This window comes from Hemitrygon akajei, unplaced genomic scaffold (assembly GCF_048418815.1).
Source record: "Hemitrygon akajei unplaced genomic scaffold, sHemAka1.3 Scf000118, whole genome shotgun sequence".
Taxonomy (NCBI): domain Eukaryota; kingdom Metazoa; phylum Chordata; class Chondrichthyes; order Myliobatiformes; family Dasyatidae; genus Hemitrygon; species Hemitrygon akajei.
In genome coordinates, this window is record NW_027332004.1 from 792,523 (window position 1) to 811,983 (window position 19,461).

Sequence of the window (19,461 nt, forward strand, 5' to 3'; positions counted from 1 at the left end):
GATGTTTTATAAATAGGCCAATTTAAAATCACTGCAATTCCAGGCTACGGGGGCACAGTTAAATCTGGTGAAAGGGGATGTCCACTGTTCAAAAGAGAACAATATTCCAAATGCATAATATTTCATCAGAGTTGAGAGCGTCCTCTCAACTCTGCAGAGACTGCTCTCTCTGCAATAAACCCGCAGCGATCTTTGCCCTGAGCTGTCACTGGAGTTTATAATCTGACAATAAATTGCTCCCAAGGTGAATAATAATTCAAAGTGGCATCACCAACCGAACGGAACCAGGATGCGGGTTATGATTCCTCTCTGGAGGTGGTAAAATTTCGCACACTGAAGTATCAATTCTAGTTCGGACCACAAGTTAGAAAGACTCATTCAAGTAAGGTGAGTCTTTGTGTGGTTCAACTCAAGGGTTGTGGAACAGGGTGTGTCTTTGCACGCTGAATAGACTGAAGTTCAGGTTTATGAGCGTGTTATCAACTGAACATTGCTCAGGGTGTGTTCACTTAATGTCCATAAAATTCAGATGCTCGGATTCCCTGAAACTAGACCCAGGAGTTCTGCAACGGGTAGGAAGATAGACTGTATTTGGTAGTGTTATGGCGTTTTAATAAGCCCACTTGTCACGGCAGTATTTCTAATATTTCTACAATATCAATATTATCATTGACATCGCGCGGCTTTACGGATCTGTGTGTTCGATTATTCTGTGTGTGTTTTTTAGAGAAGACGAGGAAGATCAGACAGTGATATTTATATCTACAAATATTGTCGTAATTCTCGATGACGGTAGATAAAATGGCAAATGCTGCACTCATTGGACACTTTACTAAGTACCTCCTTTACCTAATAATGCGGCCACTTAGTGCATGTCCGAGTACTTCTGCTGCTGTTGCCCGTCCGCTTCAATGCTGACCACTGCACTACCGTCGGCTTCAGTGCTGACCACTGCACTACCGTCTGCTTCAATGCTGACCACCACACTACCGTCCGCTTCAATACTGACCACTACGCTACCGTCCGCTTCAATGCTGACCACTGACTACCGTCCGCTTCAGTGCTGACCACTGCACTACCGTCCGCTTCAATACTGACCATTACACTACCGTCCGCTTCAATGCTGACCACTACACTACCGTCTGCTTCAATACTGACCACTACACTACCGTCCGCTTCAATGCTGACCACTACACTACCGTCCGCTTCAGTGCTGACCACTGACTACCGTCCGCTTCAATGCTGACTACTGACTACCGTCCGCTTCAATGCTGATCACTGCACTACCGTCTGCTTCAATACTGACCACTACACTACCGTCCGCTTCAATGCTGACCACTGCACTACCGTCCGCTTCAATGCTGACCACTGACTACCGACGGCTTCAATGCTGACCACTGCACTACCTTCCGCTTCAGTGCCGACCAATGAACTACCGTCCGCTTCAATGCTGACCACTGGCTACCGTCCGCTTCAATACTGACCACTATAATACCGTCCGCTTCAATGCTGACCACTGCACTACCTTCCGCTTAATACTGACCACTACACTACCGTCCGCTTCAGTACTGACCACTACACTACCGTCCGCTTCAATGCTGACCTCTGCACTACGTCCGCTTCAGTGCTGACCACTGCACTACCGTCCACTTCAATGCTGACCTCTGCACTACCGTCCGCTTCAGTGCCGACCAATGAACTACCGTCCGCTTCAATGCTGACCACCGCGCTACCGTCCGCTTCAATGCTGACCACTACACTATCGTCCGTTTCAATGCTGACCACTGACTACCGTCCGCTTCAATGCTGACCACTGCGCTACCGTCCGCTTCAATGCTGACCACTACACTACCGTCCGCTTCAATGCTGACCACTACACTACCGTCTGCTTCAATGCTGACCTCTGCACTACGTCCGCTTCAGTGCTGACCACTGCACTACCGTCCACTTCAATGCTGACCTCTGCACTACCGTCCGCTTCAGTGCCGACCAATGAACTACCGTCCGCTTCAATGCTGACCACCGCGCTACCGTCCGCTTCAATGCTGACCACTACACTATCGTCCGTTTCAATGCTGATCACTGACTACCGTCCGCTTCAATGCTGACCACTGCGCTACCGTCCGCTTCAATGCTGACCACTACACTACCGTCCGCTTCAATGCTGATCACTGCACTACCGTCTGCTTCAATGCTGACCTCTGCACTACGTCCGCTTCAGTGCTGACCACTGCACTACCGTCCACTTCAATGCTGACCTCTGCACTACCGTCCGCTTCAGTGCCGACCAATGAACTACCGTCCGCTTCAATGCTGACCACCGCGCTACCGTCCGCTTCAATGCTGACCACTACACTATCGTCCGTTTCAATGCTGATCACTGACTACCGTCCGCTTCAATGCTGACCACTGCGCTACCGTCCGCTTCAATGCTGACCACTACACTACCGTCCGCTTCAATGCTGATCACTGCACTACCGTCCGCTTCAATGCTGACTACTGACTACCGTCCGCTTCAATACTGACCACTGACTACCGTCCGCTTCAATGCTGACCACTACACCACGTTTATGAACCTTAGGTTGTTTTCGCTGAGTTAGTAGAATTAGAGTTAACATAATTTTATCCTCGGGTACTGGATGAACAGGCACATTTGACGTATTCGCTGGTGTTAGATGAAGATGGAGACTTGATTGTATCACTGTTATTTAGATGAAGACGTGTTCAATGGAAAAGATTATCCCAAATGAATGACTTCTCATCAGAGTTCACAGCGCCCTTCCTTCCTTTTGCTGAAGAGGCTGAAATTCCGCTTTATGAGCGTGTTATCAACTGGACATTGCTCAGAGGCTGAAATTCCGCTTTATGAGCGTGTTATCAACTGGACATTGCTCAGGGTGTGTTCACTTACTGTTAGGGACATAAAATTCAGATTCTCGGATTTACTGAAACCAGACTCAGGATTCCAGCACCAGGTAAGAACAGGGACTGTATTGGGCTGTGTTGTGGTATTTTAATAAGCCCACTTGTCACGGCAAGTATTTCTAGCTTTTCTACCATATCAATACTATCATTTGCTGCTTTAGAGGAACCTGGAACACGTGAAGATAGATGAGGTTAATTTAATGAGTTGGAACTCTTTTCAAAGGAAAAGAGAAGCAGAGTTGTTTTTTTCAACGTGTTTAATTCCACTGAACACGGATTATCTACAGGCAAGTGAGTGAAGTGTTGCAGACGGTCGCAGGGATGTCCCACTGAGATCACCGTCCATCTGTGATCATAGACAATGGCGGAACGGGACTGAGGGGGGCTAATGCCCTGTTACTAATTCAACTTACTCTGATAAATAAGAAACCAAGTAGATTTAGTGTGTTTTCTCATCACTCTCTGACGAGGAACAGTACATGTATTTGTAAAATATGGTCGAACCCTGTTGATGTAGGTGTAAAGTGAATAGGATGCCAAGCAAATTCGCCGCGGGAAATGGCCATAATTTCAGATGATTGATGCTGTGATGTGGTAACTTGTTTCCAGTAAGTGAGCAATAAGCTGAAGGGGGAGGGCGTTCTTATCTTGCTGGCGACTTTGACCACTTGCTATCTCTGGGAGATGGTTATCGCGGTACTGTCCATTACTGTAATGGTCCAACTGCGGACAGCTGTTGACCAATGGCTCTTTCCAAACAGACTGACCTAGAAGCCAGTTCTTGACAACTGGGTCACAGTTAAATCCGGACAAAGAGAATGTCCAGTGTTCAAAAGAAAATAAAATGCTCCACGTGCATAACGCTTCATCAAAGTTCACGGCTCCCTTGCTTCTGCTGTCAATATGTCATAAACACACAGCGATCTTTGTCCTGAACTGTCGCTGGAGTTTGCAATCTGATAATAAACTGGTCCAAATGCGAACAATAAATCAAAGCGACGACGCCAACATAACCGGACCATGATGCAGGTTGTACTTCTTCTCTGGATCAGATGAAAATTTCTAAATAAACGCAATCATAGCTAGCAGTACTGAAGCAGTAATTCTGCCACGGACCAGATGTTAGAAAGTCTCACTCACGCAAAATGAGTCTTTGTGTGTTTCAACACAAGCGTGATGCGACAGGGCGTGCCTTTACATCCTGAATAGGGCAAATTTCATTTTAATGAGCGAGTTATCAACTGGACATTGCTCAGGGTGAGTTCACTTACTGTCAGGGCCATAAAATTCGGATGCTCGGATTGGCTGAAACCAGACGCAGGAGTCCAGCAGCAGGTAAGGACAGAGCGATAAGGGGAAATGTTATGTTGTTTTATTAAGCCCACTGGTCGCGCTAATATTGTTAATGTTTCTATCAGTTCACTATTGTCCTCAGGATTGCGTGGATTAATGAATATGTGTATTTAATTTTGTTTGTGTATTTTTAAGCAAAGAGTTTATATATCTGGCAGTGATATTTAGGATAATAATTCCTGTAATAAATCTCACTGGCAGTTGATAAATGTATGGAAGTCTACACTCAGGGTCACGTTTTTATGTACCCCTGTACCTAATGATGTGACACGGAGTGAATGCTCGGGGTTCACTGCGGCTGCTCCCCGTCCAAATCCAAGGGCATGTGTTCAGTGACGCTGTCTTGCACACCGCTGTTGGAGTGCATGGTTATTTGAGTTCTTGCCGCCTTCCTGTCGGATTTAATTAGTCTGGCCAATCTCACTGAGCTCTCTCATTAACGAGGCCTTTAGAGCCGCCGCTCACTGGATGTTCCTTTGGTTTGTTTCCGGTCCATTCTCTGAAAACCGAGAGATTTATACGTGAAAATCCAAGTACCCGATCAGTTTCCGTAACACTCAGACCACCCGGTCTGGCACCAGCCATCACTCCACTGTCAACAGACACTTACATCACATTTATGTCCTATTCAGATGTTTGGCCTGAATAACAACTGAACCTGCTGACCATATCAAAATGTGTTTCTGCTTTGAGTTGCAGGCAGATGATTAACAGATTCGCATTAATGAGCTGGTATACAGTTGTACCTAACAAAGGGGCCATTTCGTGCATTTCCCGTATAGACAAACCCTCACGCAACTCGAATATGAACACGGAAGAGATCTGAGCCTGATTATTGCCGATTTGCATGTTTGCAACAACAGGCTGTCGCTGGCAAGGCAGTGGACAAAACATTGTTATAAGGTGGGGGTAACTTTGAGAGAGAGACTCGTCACTGTTCCCTCTAAACTGTGTGTCTGCGTAACCAAGATGCTCCCACGAACGGAGCCTTTGTTGCAGCGCAGATGGAATTAAACACTGCCAGAGAAACGTTTATGAAACCTGATTTTTTTTCTTTGTTGTGCTGCATTTTTATCCCATCCTTTAATTAGTAATTAAAATCAAACGAATGCTTTTTGTTAAATTATTGTTGTCGGCCTTCATTCTAAATATTCATAGATGCACACTACAAAAAAAGACGCTTCTACGACGCTGCACGTTTTTCAGGCCGTGTGAACATTTCCGGCTCAGAGCAATGTTTGATCCACGCAGCTGCAAAAATAGTAATTAGTGGGAACATTGGAGACCGAACCACGTTAGATTCTATGCATATTAATCACGATTGAATATGGTACATTATCGTGCTTCCTCTTATAGACGAGATGTTAAAAGTCAATAGACTGGTCAAAACTGTTTCACCGGGAGCCTCTCTGGGATCCAGGGAATAGTAATGAATAACGCAAGAAAAATTAATAATAATTTCGCCTTGTCCGAGGAAGCGTACTGTGAGGCAATGAGGCTCAAGTGCTTAACAATGCAGCACTAATGTTGAGCAGCGAATAACTAGAAGGTCCATTTACTATAAATTTAAGAGCTTTTCGTTTTCGTTTCTCGAAAGATCACTATCAATACCCCGATAATCACTTTTGCTACCTTTTCAGAACACTGGGTGTAGTACCTCCCCCATTATAGGGATGAGCAAGGATGAGATCTGAGCCAAATTGCGCAATTAAGCGTTCAGCATATCACGCAGCATCTTGGACAATCCCAGTTCTGATACTGGGTCTCCCACAGTGTCTTTTAAACAGATAGAATCTGACGTACGAGTTTGCAGTACTTTATGAGGGGAAGGCAGGGATGTGGCATTGGGGTGAAAAAAATCAGCAATGATTGAATGATGGAGCAGATTCGATGGACCGCATCGCTTCATTCTACTCTGATATCTTAGCGTGAATGAATGATGAGTTCTTCGTATCCCGTATCAGGATTTGTGACGTATGAGGGTCTATTACAGATTTGCTCACTGAGATCCTTTTATTTGTCATCAGCGTTTAAATTTCAGTGAGATTCGCTTTTGAAACATTGAGCAGAAATATTTTGTTCTCCTTTGTATTGCTAATGCACTATAGAAAGATAGAAACATGGAATAGTACAGTCGGACCACAAAGTTGTGACGACCCTCAAATCCTGCCTCCCATATAACCACCACCTTAAATTCCTCCATATACCTGTCTAGCAGTCTCTTAAATTTCACTAATGTGTCTACCTCCACCACTGACTCAGGCAGTGCATTCCACGCACCAGCCACTCTCTGAGTAAAAATCCTTCCTCTAATATCCCCCTTGAACTTCCCTCCCCTTACCTTAAAGCCATGTCCTCTTGTACTGAGCAGTGGTGCCCTGGGGAAGAGGCGCTGGCTATCCAATCTATCTATTCCTCTTAATATTATTTATCTCTCTGGTTAAAATTAAACCTGCGGTGAGAGATTTATTGGAAGAAAATCTCACAACTGGAAGCAAACCACGACTGAAAACCAGGGAAGAGCGTCATGAACCAGCCCAAGGACTGAGAGCAATGACTGGAGAGAACCCTTCTGACTGAGGGTTTCCATTGATTCAGTCAGGAGAGAGTTTGGTGAGTCTCATTTACTCGAACACTGGTCCGTTAGATAATACCTATCTGTACAATGGACGGTACGAAATAGGTGGAATGGACAGAATGCGCCCAGAAGTAACAGTCATTCCTGTGCGTGAACCAGCTCCGATCACTTCAGGTCTGGTAATGTGCTTGCAGAAGCCCAGCTCTTTTAAAAATCATTCACATTCTCTCAGTGTTTGCTCATTTGAAGGTCTTGCATCAGCTGAAGTAGCTTTTGGTCAGTTCTGATGTTTCCTTGTTACGTTATAATCATCTCAAAATGCATTGACAATTTCCTCCCTTTATAAGAAGCCGCAAGTGCGTCTGCTGCAGTGATGGTTAGAAATGTCGAATTATCATGAACTGCAGCAACATGCCATTGATTCCTCTGGCTATTGCAATCTGCAATGATATACTTACCCTCGAATATATCGTAGCGTAGGCCTCTGCTGAGAACAGACCTTTTTAAAAGCAAAATGTCCCAACACTTCATTTTGTTCAGTCCTCACTAGCAAATGGCAAACAATAGTTTACATTTACATACCTTGGCCTCATCAAGTGCTTTTCTGCTAATTACATTGTCAGAACCTGTGAACGTGACATTAAGCAGAGGTAGAAAGTCAAAGTTATTTTCCCATGGATACTGTACATGAGTCTTCAGCAAAGCCTTTGACAAGGTGTCACAGGGCAGCTTGGCCTCGGTGATAAGGTCCCATGCTGTCCGGAAAGAGCAAGTTGAATGTTTTCAGAATTAGCTTCAAGGTAGCAAGCAAAGAGGTGCTGATTGAAGGTTGAATGGAGGTGAATAATTAGTGGTGTGCCGCGAGGCTACAAGTTGGAACCTTTGATATTCGTTATTTTATAGCAATGATTTGGATGCGGTTGCACAGGGATTACTTGACTGGTAAGTTCGAAGAATGCACAAATTAGTAGTTGTTGTTCACAGAGAAGATTATCGTAGCTATAGGGGATCTAAATGGACAGTGGGTGGTAAAGAGATTACAAAACCATCCAGAGCAGCAACGGATTCATGCAGATTTTGGGGATTATGTGGAGGAAACAGTCAGAGGAAGTGAATGAGGCAGGAACAGTCTCATAATTCCAAAATCAGTTGGGATGTGTAGTTGGAGTGAAAAGGCCAGAAGGGAAGTGGGCCCCTCACAGGAAATTGTGAGCATCTCGGTGGGCACTGTGGTTGGCATTCTGTCGTTGAGATAAACGCTCCGAATTTTATATTTCTGTGAGTCTGTCAGTAGATGCGCTAGGTATCAACAGGCAGACATAGACATCGTATGGAAGTTGCTGTTAATGGGGTATGATTGGCACCCAAGCCAACTGCTTCTCTGATACAGGGGTTGGAAATACTTTCATACTTGCAAAGTAATCGTACTCTCTCTGACTCACTGTCTGCTTGTTGTGTAATTCAGAACATCACCAGCAGGTGGAGCATCCCAGAACCGGGACCAGAATGTAAACAAGACGAAGGCAATCAACAATCTCAGTTAGAATCAGAATGGACAAAGGTATGATCACTGGGATTTTTGCAGTAAACTTTTGTCGCGTTTGTACACAGTAGTTCAGATGAAAAAACTGACACAGATGCTAACAGGGTATAGAAAAGTTTCATCAATCATTGTCATTGATCCCACTGGTAAAGCGGCCTTGAGTAATTGATCAACCTAACAGTTCCAGCGCAGGGACCTGACACCGGTAATGGTCGAATCACTCCACTCACCATTCAAAGCTTCACCTGAGTGAAAGGAGCAGGAGCTCTTGAACCAGCTGGTTGTGAGTGAATCACAGATAGGAATGCGACAGCGGACTTGTGGGTTATGTAAATGTTCAGGGTCAGTGCCCGTTTCATCTCCAGAACGGCCCTGACGTGAAAGACTTCGCCAACTTTCATTTATAAAACTCAACGCCAGATGATAGGAACATTTCCAGAATTTCAGAGGTTGTGTGATAACACAGCATTTCGGGGTACGGAAAGAAATCTTTCAAGACCCTTTGGGGTTTTCTTGGCTACTGCGCAAAAGAGGATAGGGGTGTTTCCGAAATCTGTTTTCTGTAGCGGAGCGGAGATCATTGCCGGTGTTGAGAACGGCTGAGGATCAGGAGGCAGCTCATTGTAGATACATTTGTAGCCTGCTTCGGAGGTTTAATACCCCAGTGAATGTCTGGGCTGTGGAGAAATGGTCAACGTGAGTTTCTAAATATTTCCCTCTTGAGATGATGTTCTACCTGAATTTAAATTTCCAGGATCTGTGATGGGAGACCCGGTATAACCAATGACTAAATGTCTCTGTCAGCTATAGAAATTGTGATTGTACTCAAGTCTGTGATTCCAGGTGGAATAAAAAGGTGTTACAGCCTCAAAACGGGTCCTGCCCATCTAATGCATGCTGATCTAAATGTCTGAGATTGCTCTATTTCCCTGCAGTTTCCCAAATTTCGCTTGTAAAATTCCTCTACCCTTTTTCCTTCCCACATGCTCTCAATTTTGTAAGTTTATCTGTGTTTGCCGCCTTCTCTGGATGCACATAATTTATACCCATCGCCCACCACGTGGAAAAATGCCCATGTGGTCCCTTTTAAATCTCTGCCCTCAAGTCTCAGACTCCCCTACCCTGTGAAAAGGAACGTGACCCTTTACACTATCTATGCCCCTGATTAGTTTACGTTCATATACGTGCGTAAGGTCATCCTTCAAGTTCCTGAGATACAGGGAAAACTGTCCTAGCCGAAACATATAACACAAAAAAAAACAACACTATGTCCAGTAACATAATGGTCATTCTCCACTACACTCGCTCCAGCTTAATCCCGTCCATCCTATAGATTAGCATCTGCCACTACACGAAAGCTCTCCAAGCGAGACTTTGCCAATGCCTTGTATAGTTGTTACATGACAATCAGCAGACGGGGGATAAGAAGGGAACCAGGATAGCGGTCAGCATAAATCTCTAGGTAATGGTCAGTCTGCGACCCAGGGTACCGGACGATGTGCGTTTCAAGGGAATGGTCATCCTGTGACCAAGGGGACTGGACATTGTGTGACAAAGTGATTGGAAAATGTGTGATCCAGCAGACTTGACCATGTGTAATCCCGTTGCTGGTCTGTGTGGGACACAGGCTACTGGACAGTTAGTGACCCAGGGAGATCTTTGCTTGTGGAAGATAATCGCAGTGATATTTCACAATCACCGGACACCGTTGCATTAAGATCATTTGGTCATCCGTGTGTTCAACTGCTTTGAATCCAGTAAGCAGTGTTACTGTGTCTTTCCTGATATTTTACTGGGAGTGAATATGTCAAGTCACCAGCTTATTGGGATGGTTACCTGGCAGGATGTACGATTCATATTACCCAGCACAGTCCCACTCCAAATCTGGTCAGCCAGAGTCTTGGCTCCATTGCAGTCTGTATCAGTTTGCTCAGATCTAAATCATATTCGTATAACCTGCAATTCATTATTTATTTCAGACGGGGAATTGAAACGAGAAACGATAGGACTAAAGAGGACTTCACCAGGCGGATCATCGAGGGAAGATGATCGGGACATGGGGCGCAAGGTACCAAAGCAGGGTCAGATTGAGAGCAATGTCCCAATGGAAAACGGTCTGGCCGCAGAGGAGGAGGAGCAAAGTCTGCCCAGAGACAGTGACGTCGGAGACACCGATCAGGACCCTGAAACCGGCACACTTGAGGCAATTGCTTATCAGCTCGGATACTCATTGAACACGGAATTGTCAAGTCCCCAACAGGGAGCAAGTGAGTGCAATATGAGCGTGATGGGTTCGCAGAATGTGGCAGGGAGGAGAGTAAATGTGATTCCTTGTTGGAGGGCTAGTCAGGTGAGAGGGGAAATGTGCGGGTGAGGTACATGTGGTGTAGTGGGCAGCCGTTACCCCACTACCTTCTCTGATGATTTCCAGGATGTGTATTGGAGGAAATGCAGCTGTCCAGATGAGGAGTATGTTTCCAGGATATGAATCAAGGGAAATGGTTTCGCCAAGATTAAGAGCGTATCTTTGGGAAGGGAATATTACCGAGAGCCTCCAATATTTATTGCCCATCCAAAATTGAAATAGGTGTGTGGGTGGGATGAGGGTTGGACGGTTTGCATTAAATGTGGTCATTACATCCTTGTAATACCCAGAACATTGTTGGGTAGCTTTTAAGGCCAGCGTTGGAGATTGGGAATACATCCACTTTTGTGTCTGTAGGCAGGTTCAAGAGACTTTTCTTTTGTTGAGCTGGGTGAGAGCGGTGGAGACGAGCGATATTCGAGTTCCAATCTGCATTTTTATATTCACAGAGACAGAGTTTACAATCGCTAACTTCCTGGCACCGGGGGGTAAACATCGACTGCTCCAACTGGCTAAGTCCTACAGGGTCAGACTTCAACAAGCAATTGAAGAAAAGGCTGAAAGACTCGGTTGGATGTTGACAAAGGAGGGGTATTCCAGTAGAGAAGAAAGTGAGGTGAGTTTAGGTTGCGTACTCTCACCAAACTGCTGGGAATCGTGACCAAAATTAATCTCCTTCCCGTTCTACGTGCTTTACATAGGAATGGAGACTTTGATCTCTGACTTGTCTCTCGCAGATCTGCTTTCAGTTGTTAAGGTGGGGAGCACTGGGAACTGCAGTTTCAACGTCACCTTTTCTTGTCTCACCTGCTGTATTTATCAGTGTGAAATAAAAGCAGTGGCTGCATATATGAACATTGGATTTCAAATCCTGTCTGATCCATCGGGCAAATGCACGTCATCTCATTAATCCAGGATGAAAATTAAACTGTCAGATTGTAAATTGGGCCAACTGGCTTCATTGCAGTATTTGAGGGAAGGAAACTGCTAACCAGATCTGGTCTTGCCTCTGTGAGTTCCCAAAACAATGTGTGGCTGACTTGTCATAGTCATAAAAAAGTACAGCACAGCAACAGTCCTTTTGGCCCATCTATGTCATGCCGGACTATTTAAACTACATACTGCCATTGATCCTCACTAGCCCATAGCGCTCTATACCCTTGTCATTCATGGATCTTTCCAGACTGCTCTTATTCGCGTGTACTATTGTGCTGCTAGCTAGTTCCACAGTCTTAACACCCTCTGAGTCAACACGTTTCACCTTTGTACCCCTTGAACTTTTCACCTTTCATCCTTTACCGAAAACCTCTTGTTACCTCTTTACCTCAGTACAAAGTGCCTGCTTGCATTTTTTCTATCTATATACCATGTAATGCTGTACTTTTCTATCATATCTCCCCTCAGTCTTCCTCATTCCAATAAATAAAGTCCTGACCCGTTCACTCTTTTTTTTATAACTTAGGTCTTCCAATCCCTGCAACATCCTTGTAATTTTTCCGTGTACTCTTTCAAAATTATCTCCATCTGCCCTGTGGGTAGGTGAACAGAACTGCACATAATATCCAGATTAGGCCTTAGCAACGTCGTATACATCATATCCCATCCGCTGTATACGATGTTTTCATTTATGATGGTTATTAGGCAAAGAACCTTTATTTCAGATCCGCAACTTGTGCACATTTGCAGCCCATTTCAATGACTTATGGACCTGTACTCCCAAATTACTGTGTTCTACCTTCCAGTGCCCTACCGGTCGCTGTGTAAGATCTACCCAACTTGGTTCATCCAAAATGCAACATCTCGCACTTGTCCCCATTAAATTCCATCGGCCCCTTTTCAGCCCATTCTCCAGTTGGTCTATATCTCACTGCAAGCTCTTGTAGTCTTCCTCTGTCCATTGCACCTTCCCAATGTTGGAGTCATCCGCAAATTTGCTGATCCAGTTAACTATAATTTCATCCATATCATTTTTATAGATGACAAACAACAACAGACACAGTACCGATCCCCGTGACACTACACGAGTTACAGGCTCCAGTCAGAAATGCAACAGTTTATTGTCTCGCTCTGGATTCCTCCAAAAAGCTAGTGTCTAATCGAGTTTACTACCTTATCTCGAATGCTGAGCAACCGAATCTTGTTGACCAACCTCCTATCCGGGACCTTGTCAAATACTGTGCTGATGTCCATGTAAACAATATCCACAACCTTGCCTTCATCAACTTTCCTTGTAACTTCCTCGAAAATCTCTGAGAATGGTTAGAAGTGAAAGATCACGCACAAAGCTGATATCTCATGACCACAAACATCAACAGTTTGTCCTATAAAAACGAAGAAGATCAATAGGTTGTCCTTAAAGGAAAGGGATAAAACGAAAAATAAATCTGATAACTTGCTGAATATCTAAACAATGAGGGACAGGGACACGCCATTTCAGGTCACTCTCCTTGGAGTTCACAAACAGTGATTGTCTTGTCCTAGATCTGACCTATTCAGCCATGAGTGGTATTAGCAAATCAAGTGTGTTATACCCATGAGTGACACTGTTCTCGTTTGGATTCATTGGCGCTCTATGTAATTAATCGGACGGGTATTATCAAAAGACAAGAGGAATAATCTGTACATATTTATGCTCATCTATAAATTCATCATCTGAAGACTTCAACTTTACTGGTATGGAAATGAATCCTTTAAATCTCTTTCACAACTGTACCTCCTCAGACGTGGTATTAGTGAAACTACGGGATTCTTTTCCAGTGCATTATAGTACACGATTCCTGTTATGGAAAAACTTTCCAATTCCCTACTGGTAACTGATCTTGGAGATCAATCGTTCAAGCCCCAGGACATTATTGCTCTTATTTCTCAGGGCATTGCCTTGAGCCCATCCATCTTCAGTTGCATCCTCGATGAACTTAATTCAATCATAGATAAATGTTGCTTGAAGGCTATTCAATGTTTAATTCATAATTCCTCAGTTAATCGGGAAGCCCATGCCTTCATTCAGGAACTGAACACCATTTTACAGCAAGAGTGCTAGACAATAACCGTCTCAATCATGAGACAGCCGCACTTACATTCCTTAATATGCTTTTGTCTTTACACATCAGAAGACCATAAGGCACCAGAATACAAACGGGGCATTAGGCCCATTGATTCTGTCCCACTATTACATCATGTCTGATTGTTTCTAACCCTCTCAACCCTTTTCTCCTGCCTACATCCCATGAACTTTGCTGATCTGACTAATCAAGAAGTTACCAACCTCTGCTTTAAGAATACCCAATAACCTGGTCTCAGCAGCTCTCAGTGCCAATTAATTCTACGGATTCAGTACATGTCGGCTAAAGAAACTCCTCCTGTTTATTCTAAATAGACGTCTCTCTATACTGAGGCTCTGTCCTCTGGTTCTAAACTCCCCTTCTTTGAAACATATACTCCACATCCTCTCATGCCTTTCGACATAGTTCTGTAAGTTCTCCTGATTCCTCTCTAGACTTTCCACATTGCCATCATCTTCTTTCTCTGATCAGGGAACTAAAACTGCTCACAATATGCAAGTGCAGTCTGGCAAATGTTTGTTCTTGCATTCCAGTCCTCTCGAAATGAATGCTAACAACGCATTTACATTTTCTAACACCGACTCAACCTGCAAGGAATCCTGCACTAGGTGTCCCGAGAACCTTTGCAATTCTGATTTCTGAATTTTCTCTCAGATTCAAAAATATTCTACGTCTTTATGACTTCTACCAAAGTATACGGCCATGTAACTCCCTATAATACATTCCAATTGCCATTGATTTGTCCATTTTGTCATCGGTCTATGTCCTCCCACGAACTCCCTGCTTCCTCAACGCTTCATGTATCTCCACATATCTTCGAATCGTCCGCAAACATGTCCATAAAGCCTTCAATTCCATCGACAAAATCATTGACATAACGTAAAAAGAAACTGTCCCAAAACCGACGACTGCAGAACACATCTAGTCACCGACATCCAACAAGAAAGAGTCTTAACAACGCAAACTGGAGGAAATCTGCAGGTGCTGGAAATCCAAGCAACACACAGAAAATGCTGGTGGAACGCGGCAGGTCAAGCAGCATCGATAGGAAGAAGCACTGTCGACTTTCCGGGCCGAGACCCTTCGTCAGGACTGTCGAGGAGTCTCGGCCCGAAACGTCGACAGTGCTTCTTCGTATAGATGCTGCTCTAGCCTGCTGCGTTCCACCAGCATTTTGTGTCTGTTGCATGAAAAAGCCTTATTTGTTTCCATTCTGTGCTTCCTGACAGTCAGACAAAATCTGTTTGGAGAAAAACATGGATCGTCTATTCATGCTAGTATCTCTCTTGTCCTGCTGTCTGCCCTTGTCTTGCGAAGCAGTTCCATGTGCGGCACCTAGTAAAAGGTACTCTGGAAATCCGAGTAAACAAATTCCGCTGACTCTCCTTTGTCGAACCTGCATACTATTTCCCCCCAAAAAATTACAACATGTTTTTCAGGCAAGATTCTCCTTAATAGAATTAGGCCTTTTTATCTTTTGCCTTCAAATACCACGAAACGTTGTCCTCAGTGATAGACAGCGGACAACTTTCCAACCACTGGTCAGGCTAACTGGCCTTTAATTTACTTTCTTCTGCCTCCTTCCTTTTAAAGCGTGGTGTGACATTTAAAATTTCCAGTCCTCCGTAACAATTCCAGAATTTAGCGTTTCTTGAACAATCATTATAAATACCCCCAGAATCTCTTCAGTTACCTGTTTCAAAGGCAATAGGGTATAGTCTATCCGGACTCCTCTATTTTCAGAACTTTCAGTTTCCCGAGTACCTTCTCCTTAATAATTGCAAAGATACTTCCTTCTGCCCCCTGACATTCTCAAAATTCTGGCACCTTTCTCGTGTTTTTTTTTTTACAGTGAAGACTGAAACAAAATACTTACCAATATTTTCGGTGATTTCCTTTTTCCCCGTTAGTACCTCACCACCGTCATTTTCCGGCGCTCCGATATCCACTCTCCTTTTTTCCATTCTTCATATATCTTCACATTATTAACTAGCTTACCTTTATATTTCATATTCTCTCTACTTATGGCTTTTTTGTTGTCTCCTGTTGGTTAGACAAAGCTTCCCTGTTCTCCAGCTTTCTACTATATTTTTCTACATTCTGTGCCCTCTCCTTTGCTTTTGTGCTGCATTGACTTTCCTCGTCAGCCACGGTTGATCATCCTCCCTCTGGAATAATTCTTCAAATTTGGGATTATTTGTCCTGCACCTTCTGAATTGCTCCCAGAAACCCCAGCTATTCCTACTCTGCCATTGTCCCTGCTAGTGTCATTTCTGAATTTATTTTTGCCCAGCTCCTCCCTTCTTAGTTCCCTTATTCCACTGTAATACTGATCCATCTAACTTTACCTTCTCCATCTCCATCTCAAACTGCATTGTGAGTTCTATTATTTTATGATCCAAATCGGCCTTTGCTAGTGTCGAAATAAGCTTCTCTCAAAAGCTATCTCATAGGCATTCTATAAATTCCCAAATTACTTTTCTTAGAATTTAGCACCGACCTGAATTTCAAAAGATACCTGCATATTGATATTCCCCATGTCTATTTCACTATTGACCTTTTTACATTCCCGTCCTCTCTCCCATTGTAATTTGTAGCCCACATACTCGTTACTGTTAATAGGCCGGGACATACTGTTCCATCCGAGTCATTTTTCTTATGCAGTTACTTAACATCTACATCGACAAATCCGATATCACCACTTTCTGAGGACATTTTTTTTTATATATGACAACAGAGTCAATCCAACCCTTTCACCCGCCTTCCTATCCTTTCGATTAAATGTTTATCCCTGGATCTAAGCTCCCAGATATGATCTTCTTCCAGCCACAATTCACTGATGCCCGCCATCCTTTTTTTTGCTGTTTCGGTCTCCTCTCTTTTCCGCTCCTGTTGTCACATCTTTTTGATGTCATGTTGTACATTGACGGATCTAGGAAATTAATCATGTTGCATCTACCGCAGAATGTCAGTGAATCTTTATACTTTCACAATATTGATTTAGAATTTCCTTCAGTTACTGTTTCTCTGTTAATGACTGAACCCAGGGAGGATGAGACAGCAGCCGAGTGACTGAATCTGTTCTGAAGCTACCGGGACCATGAACAGATATTTTCCTCCACATTCGCAATGTCTGTCTGTCTGCTCCAAAATAAATTTGTTGTTTTTCTTTTCTAGAAAGTCACTGAACTGACGGAGAAGGGAAACCGGACAGAGGGTTCCAGACTCTTCCTCAGTTTGGTGAATGGCAAAGGCTCCCGGGCCCGGAGGGCGATGTGCGAAACCTCTGTGACACGGAGGACTGAGTTACCGAAGTTAGGTTGAGTTAACTCGGCCTTTTCTCCTTGGAGCGACGGAAGATGAGAGGTGACATGATAGAGGTGTACAAGATAATGAGAGGCATTGATCGTGTGGATAGTCAGAGGCTTTTTTCTAGGGCTGAAATGGTTGCCACGAGAGGGCACAGGTTTAAGGTGTTGGGAAGTAGCTACAGGGGAGATATCAGGGGTAAGTATTATACTCAGAGAGTGGAGAGTGCGTTGAATGGGCTGCCAACAACGGTGGTGGAGGCGGATACGGTAGGGTCTTTTGAGAGACTTTTAAATAGATACATGGAGCTTAGTAAAATAGAGGGCTATAGGTAAGCCTTCTTATCTCTAAGGTAGGGACATGTTCGGCACAACTTTGTGGGCCGAAGGACCTGTATTGTGCTGTAGATTTTCTATGTTTTCTATGTTTCTATGGAATGCCTTGCCAGAGTAGACTCTTTTCCCGGATAATACCTTTTCTCTTCATTGACTGTTCATGGAGTGTCTGGGTTTCCAGTAGGGTGCACACAGGAAGATAGTGTGTTTTCGATGTTTCTGTGTTACCCAATCTCTTATCTCTCAAACTTGTACACCTCTGTCAGATCTCTAGTCAAACTCCAGAGTAAACAAACCAAGTTTATCGACCCTCTACTTGTAGCATTTTCAACCGAATCCAGGCAACGACCTGATGAACCTGCTTTGCACGCTCCCCAATCCTTCCAGGAGCAGGACAATCAGAAATAAATACAATACTCCAGATGCAGCCTAAAACCATAAGACTTGGGAGCAGAATTGAGCCATTGTGCTTAGTAAATTTGCTCCTCAATTCCTCTCAAACCCATTACCCTGCCTTCTGGAAATGTTGGCGCTCTTTCGAATCAGGAACATATCGACCTGCATTTTAAATATATCCAACGACGTGTCTTCGTCAGCCATCTATGACAATAATTTCACAGATTCGCCACCGGCCAGCCAAGAAATTTCTACCAGTGTGGGACCACGCCAGCCAGGACAATTCCCCACAGTTCCCAAGCATGTTAATTTTCTGAATGAGCCTCCCATATGGGACCTTGTCTACCAAAATACAAGTAGCCAACTTCATACATCACCTGGAGGAAATCCATTTAGTTAGCAAGACACAAACCCCATCCAAAGCCTCGCTGTTGAACCCCAAACCACCTCAAGCATGCATGTTTCCAATGGCGAAGAAGATATAAGAGGCTGATGGTATGTGTCACCAACCTCAATGACAGCTTTAATTCTGCATTTATAAGACTATTGAATGGTCAACTGCTATGTTATTACTGGCTGTTAATAATAAGACAATTTTATATTTAAAATTGTAACATCGTGCATCATGTAACTAATACCCACTCACTTATATTAAAAAAACAATATACTTACGGAACAGTAGATAGAATACCTTTAGGGTATGACGGATTTAAAGAACAAGTGTTAATAGATTATGTAATTCTACATCATGCCCTGGGGAAAGCAGAAATCTTTCAATGTTTTATTGTCTATCAAAAACCAGTTGATTCTATCCCTCGCATGTTTAAGAGAAGTTCCTAAGAGGTATCCAATACTTCTGAAATTTTTATATCTTATGAAGCATTGGCGTAAAACAATCGCCCTGTTAACAACCACTAAAGGAACAACCACGTTTATCAAAATAAATGTAGGGATTTGTCAGAGCGATTCATTAAGCTGACTATGATTTTGTCTAGCTTTAAACCCGCTCTCTAACTGTCTGTGTAGTTTTCTCGCTCAGGTGTAAGAGAACGCTGAACTAAACACCGAGGTAAACCGTAGTCAAAGAAAACAGGATCGCAGTAAGATTAACCGTTTGCTGTTCACTCTTCCACATTAACGTATGGTGAAAACTGTTGATAAAACAATACAAAATTTGTACAGTATTTGTTTCCTTCTTGATATCACATTTACATCGTAAATACTTGCAAAAGTAAACTACAACAACTACATTACATTAAAATGCAGCATACAGTCAGAATCTACCTACGCCATAGACTGCTTTAAATACACTTCAACACAAACTATCCGCAACTCTTTAACTAACGAAAACATAAACCTTATCAACCGTCATTACTTTTGACATAATCAGCGTTAGCATTTTAATTCGGCATATCGATTATCTAATGAACTTACGGCGTTGCTTCACTATGTTTCTAGTGCGTAGAAAGAAACTTTTCTTGCGCTGATCCTGCATATGTGAGCCCCCTCCTTCCCGTTTCTCCAAACCGGTATTTTCCCACAAGACGCGGCGAAACCGGGTGTGACGTCATCGCATACCGCGATATATCACAGAC

The 19,461-nt window shown here is 43.6% G+C and overlaps 1 protein-coding gene across 3 annotated transcripts; it reads left to right on the forward strand.

Annotated features, from left to right (window-relative positions):
• The first annotated feature begins 275 nt into the window (after nt 1-275).
• On the forward strand, nt 276-19,137 carry LOC140723532 (uncharacterized). 3 transcript variants are annotated; one of them, XM_073038101.1, is made up of 5 exons: nt 276-387; nt 8,322-8,417; nt 10,379-10,666; nt 11,214-11,380; nt 17,004-19,137. In XM_073038101.1, exons 2-5 carry the CDS (start codon nt 8,408-8,410, stop codon nt 17,148-17,150), a joined length of 612 nt encoding a protein of 203 aa, XP_072894202.1. In that variant the 5' UTR covers nt 276-387; nt 8,322-8,407; the 3' UTR covers nt 17,151-19,137. The 3 variants fall into 3 exon arrangements, with proteins under 3 accessions (XP_072894202.1, XP_072894201.1, XP_072894200.1); XM_073038100.1 differs by lacking the exon at nt 276-387 and adding an exon at nt 554-572; XM_073038099.1 differs by lacking the exon at nt 276-387 and adding an exon at nt 2,919-2,975.
• Nucleotides 19,138-19,461: the final 324 nt, after the last annotated feature.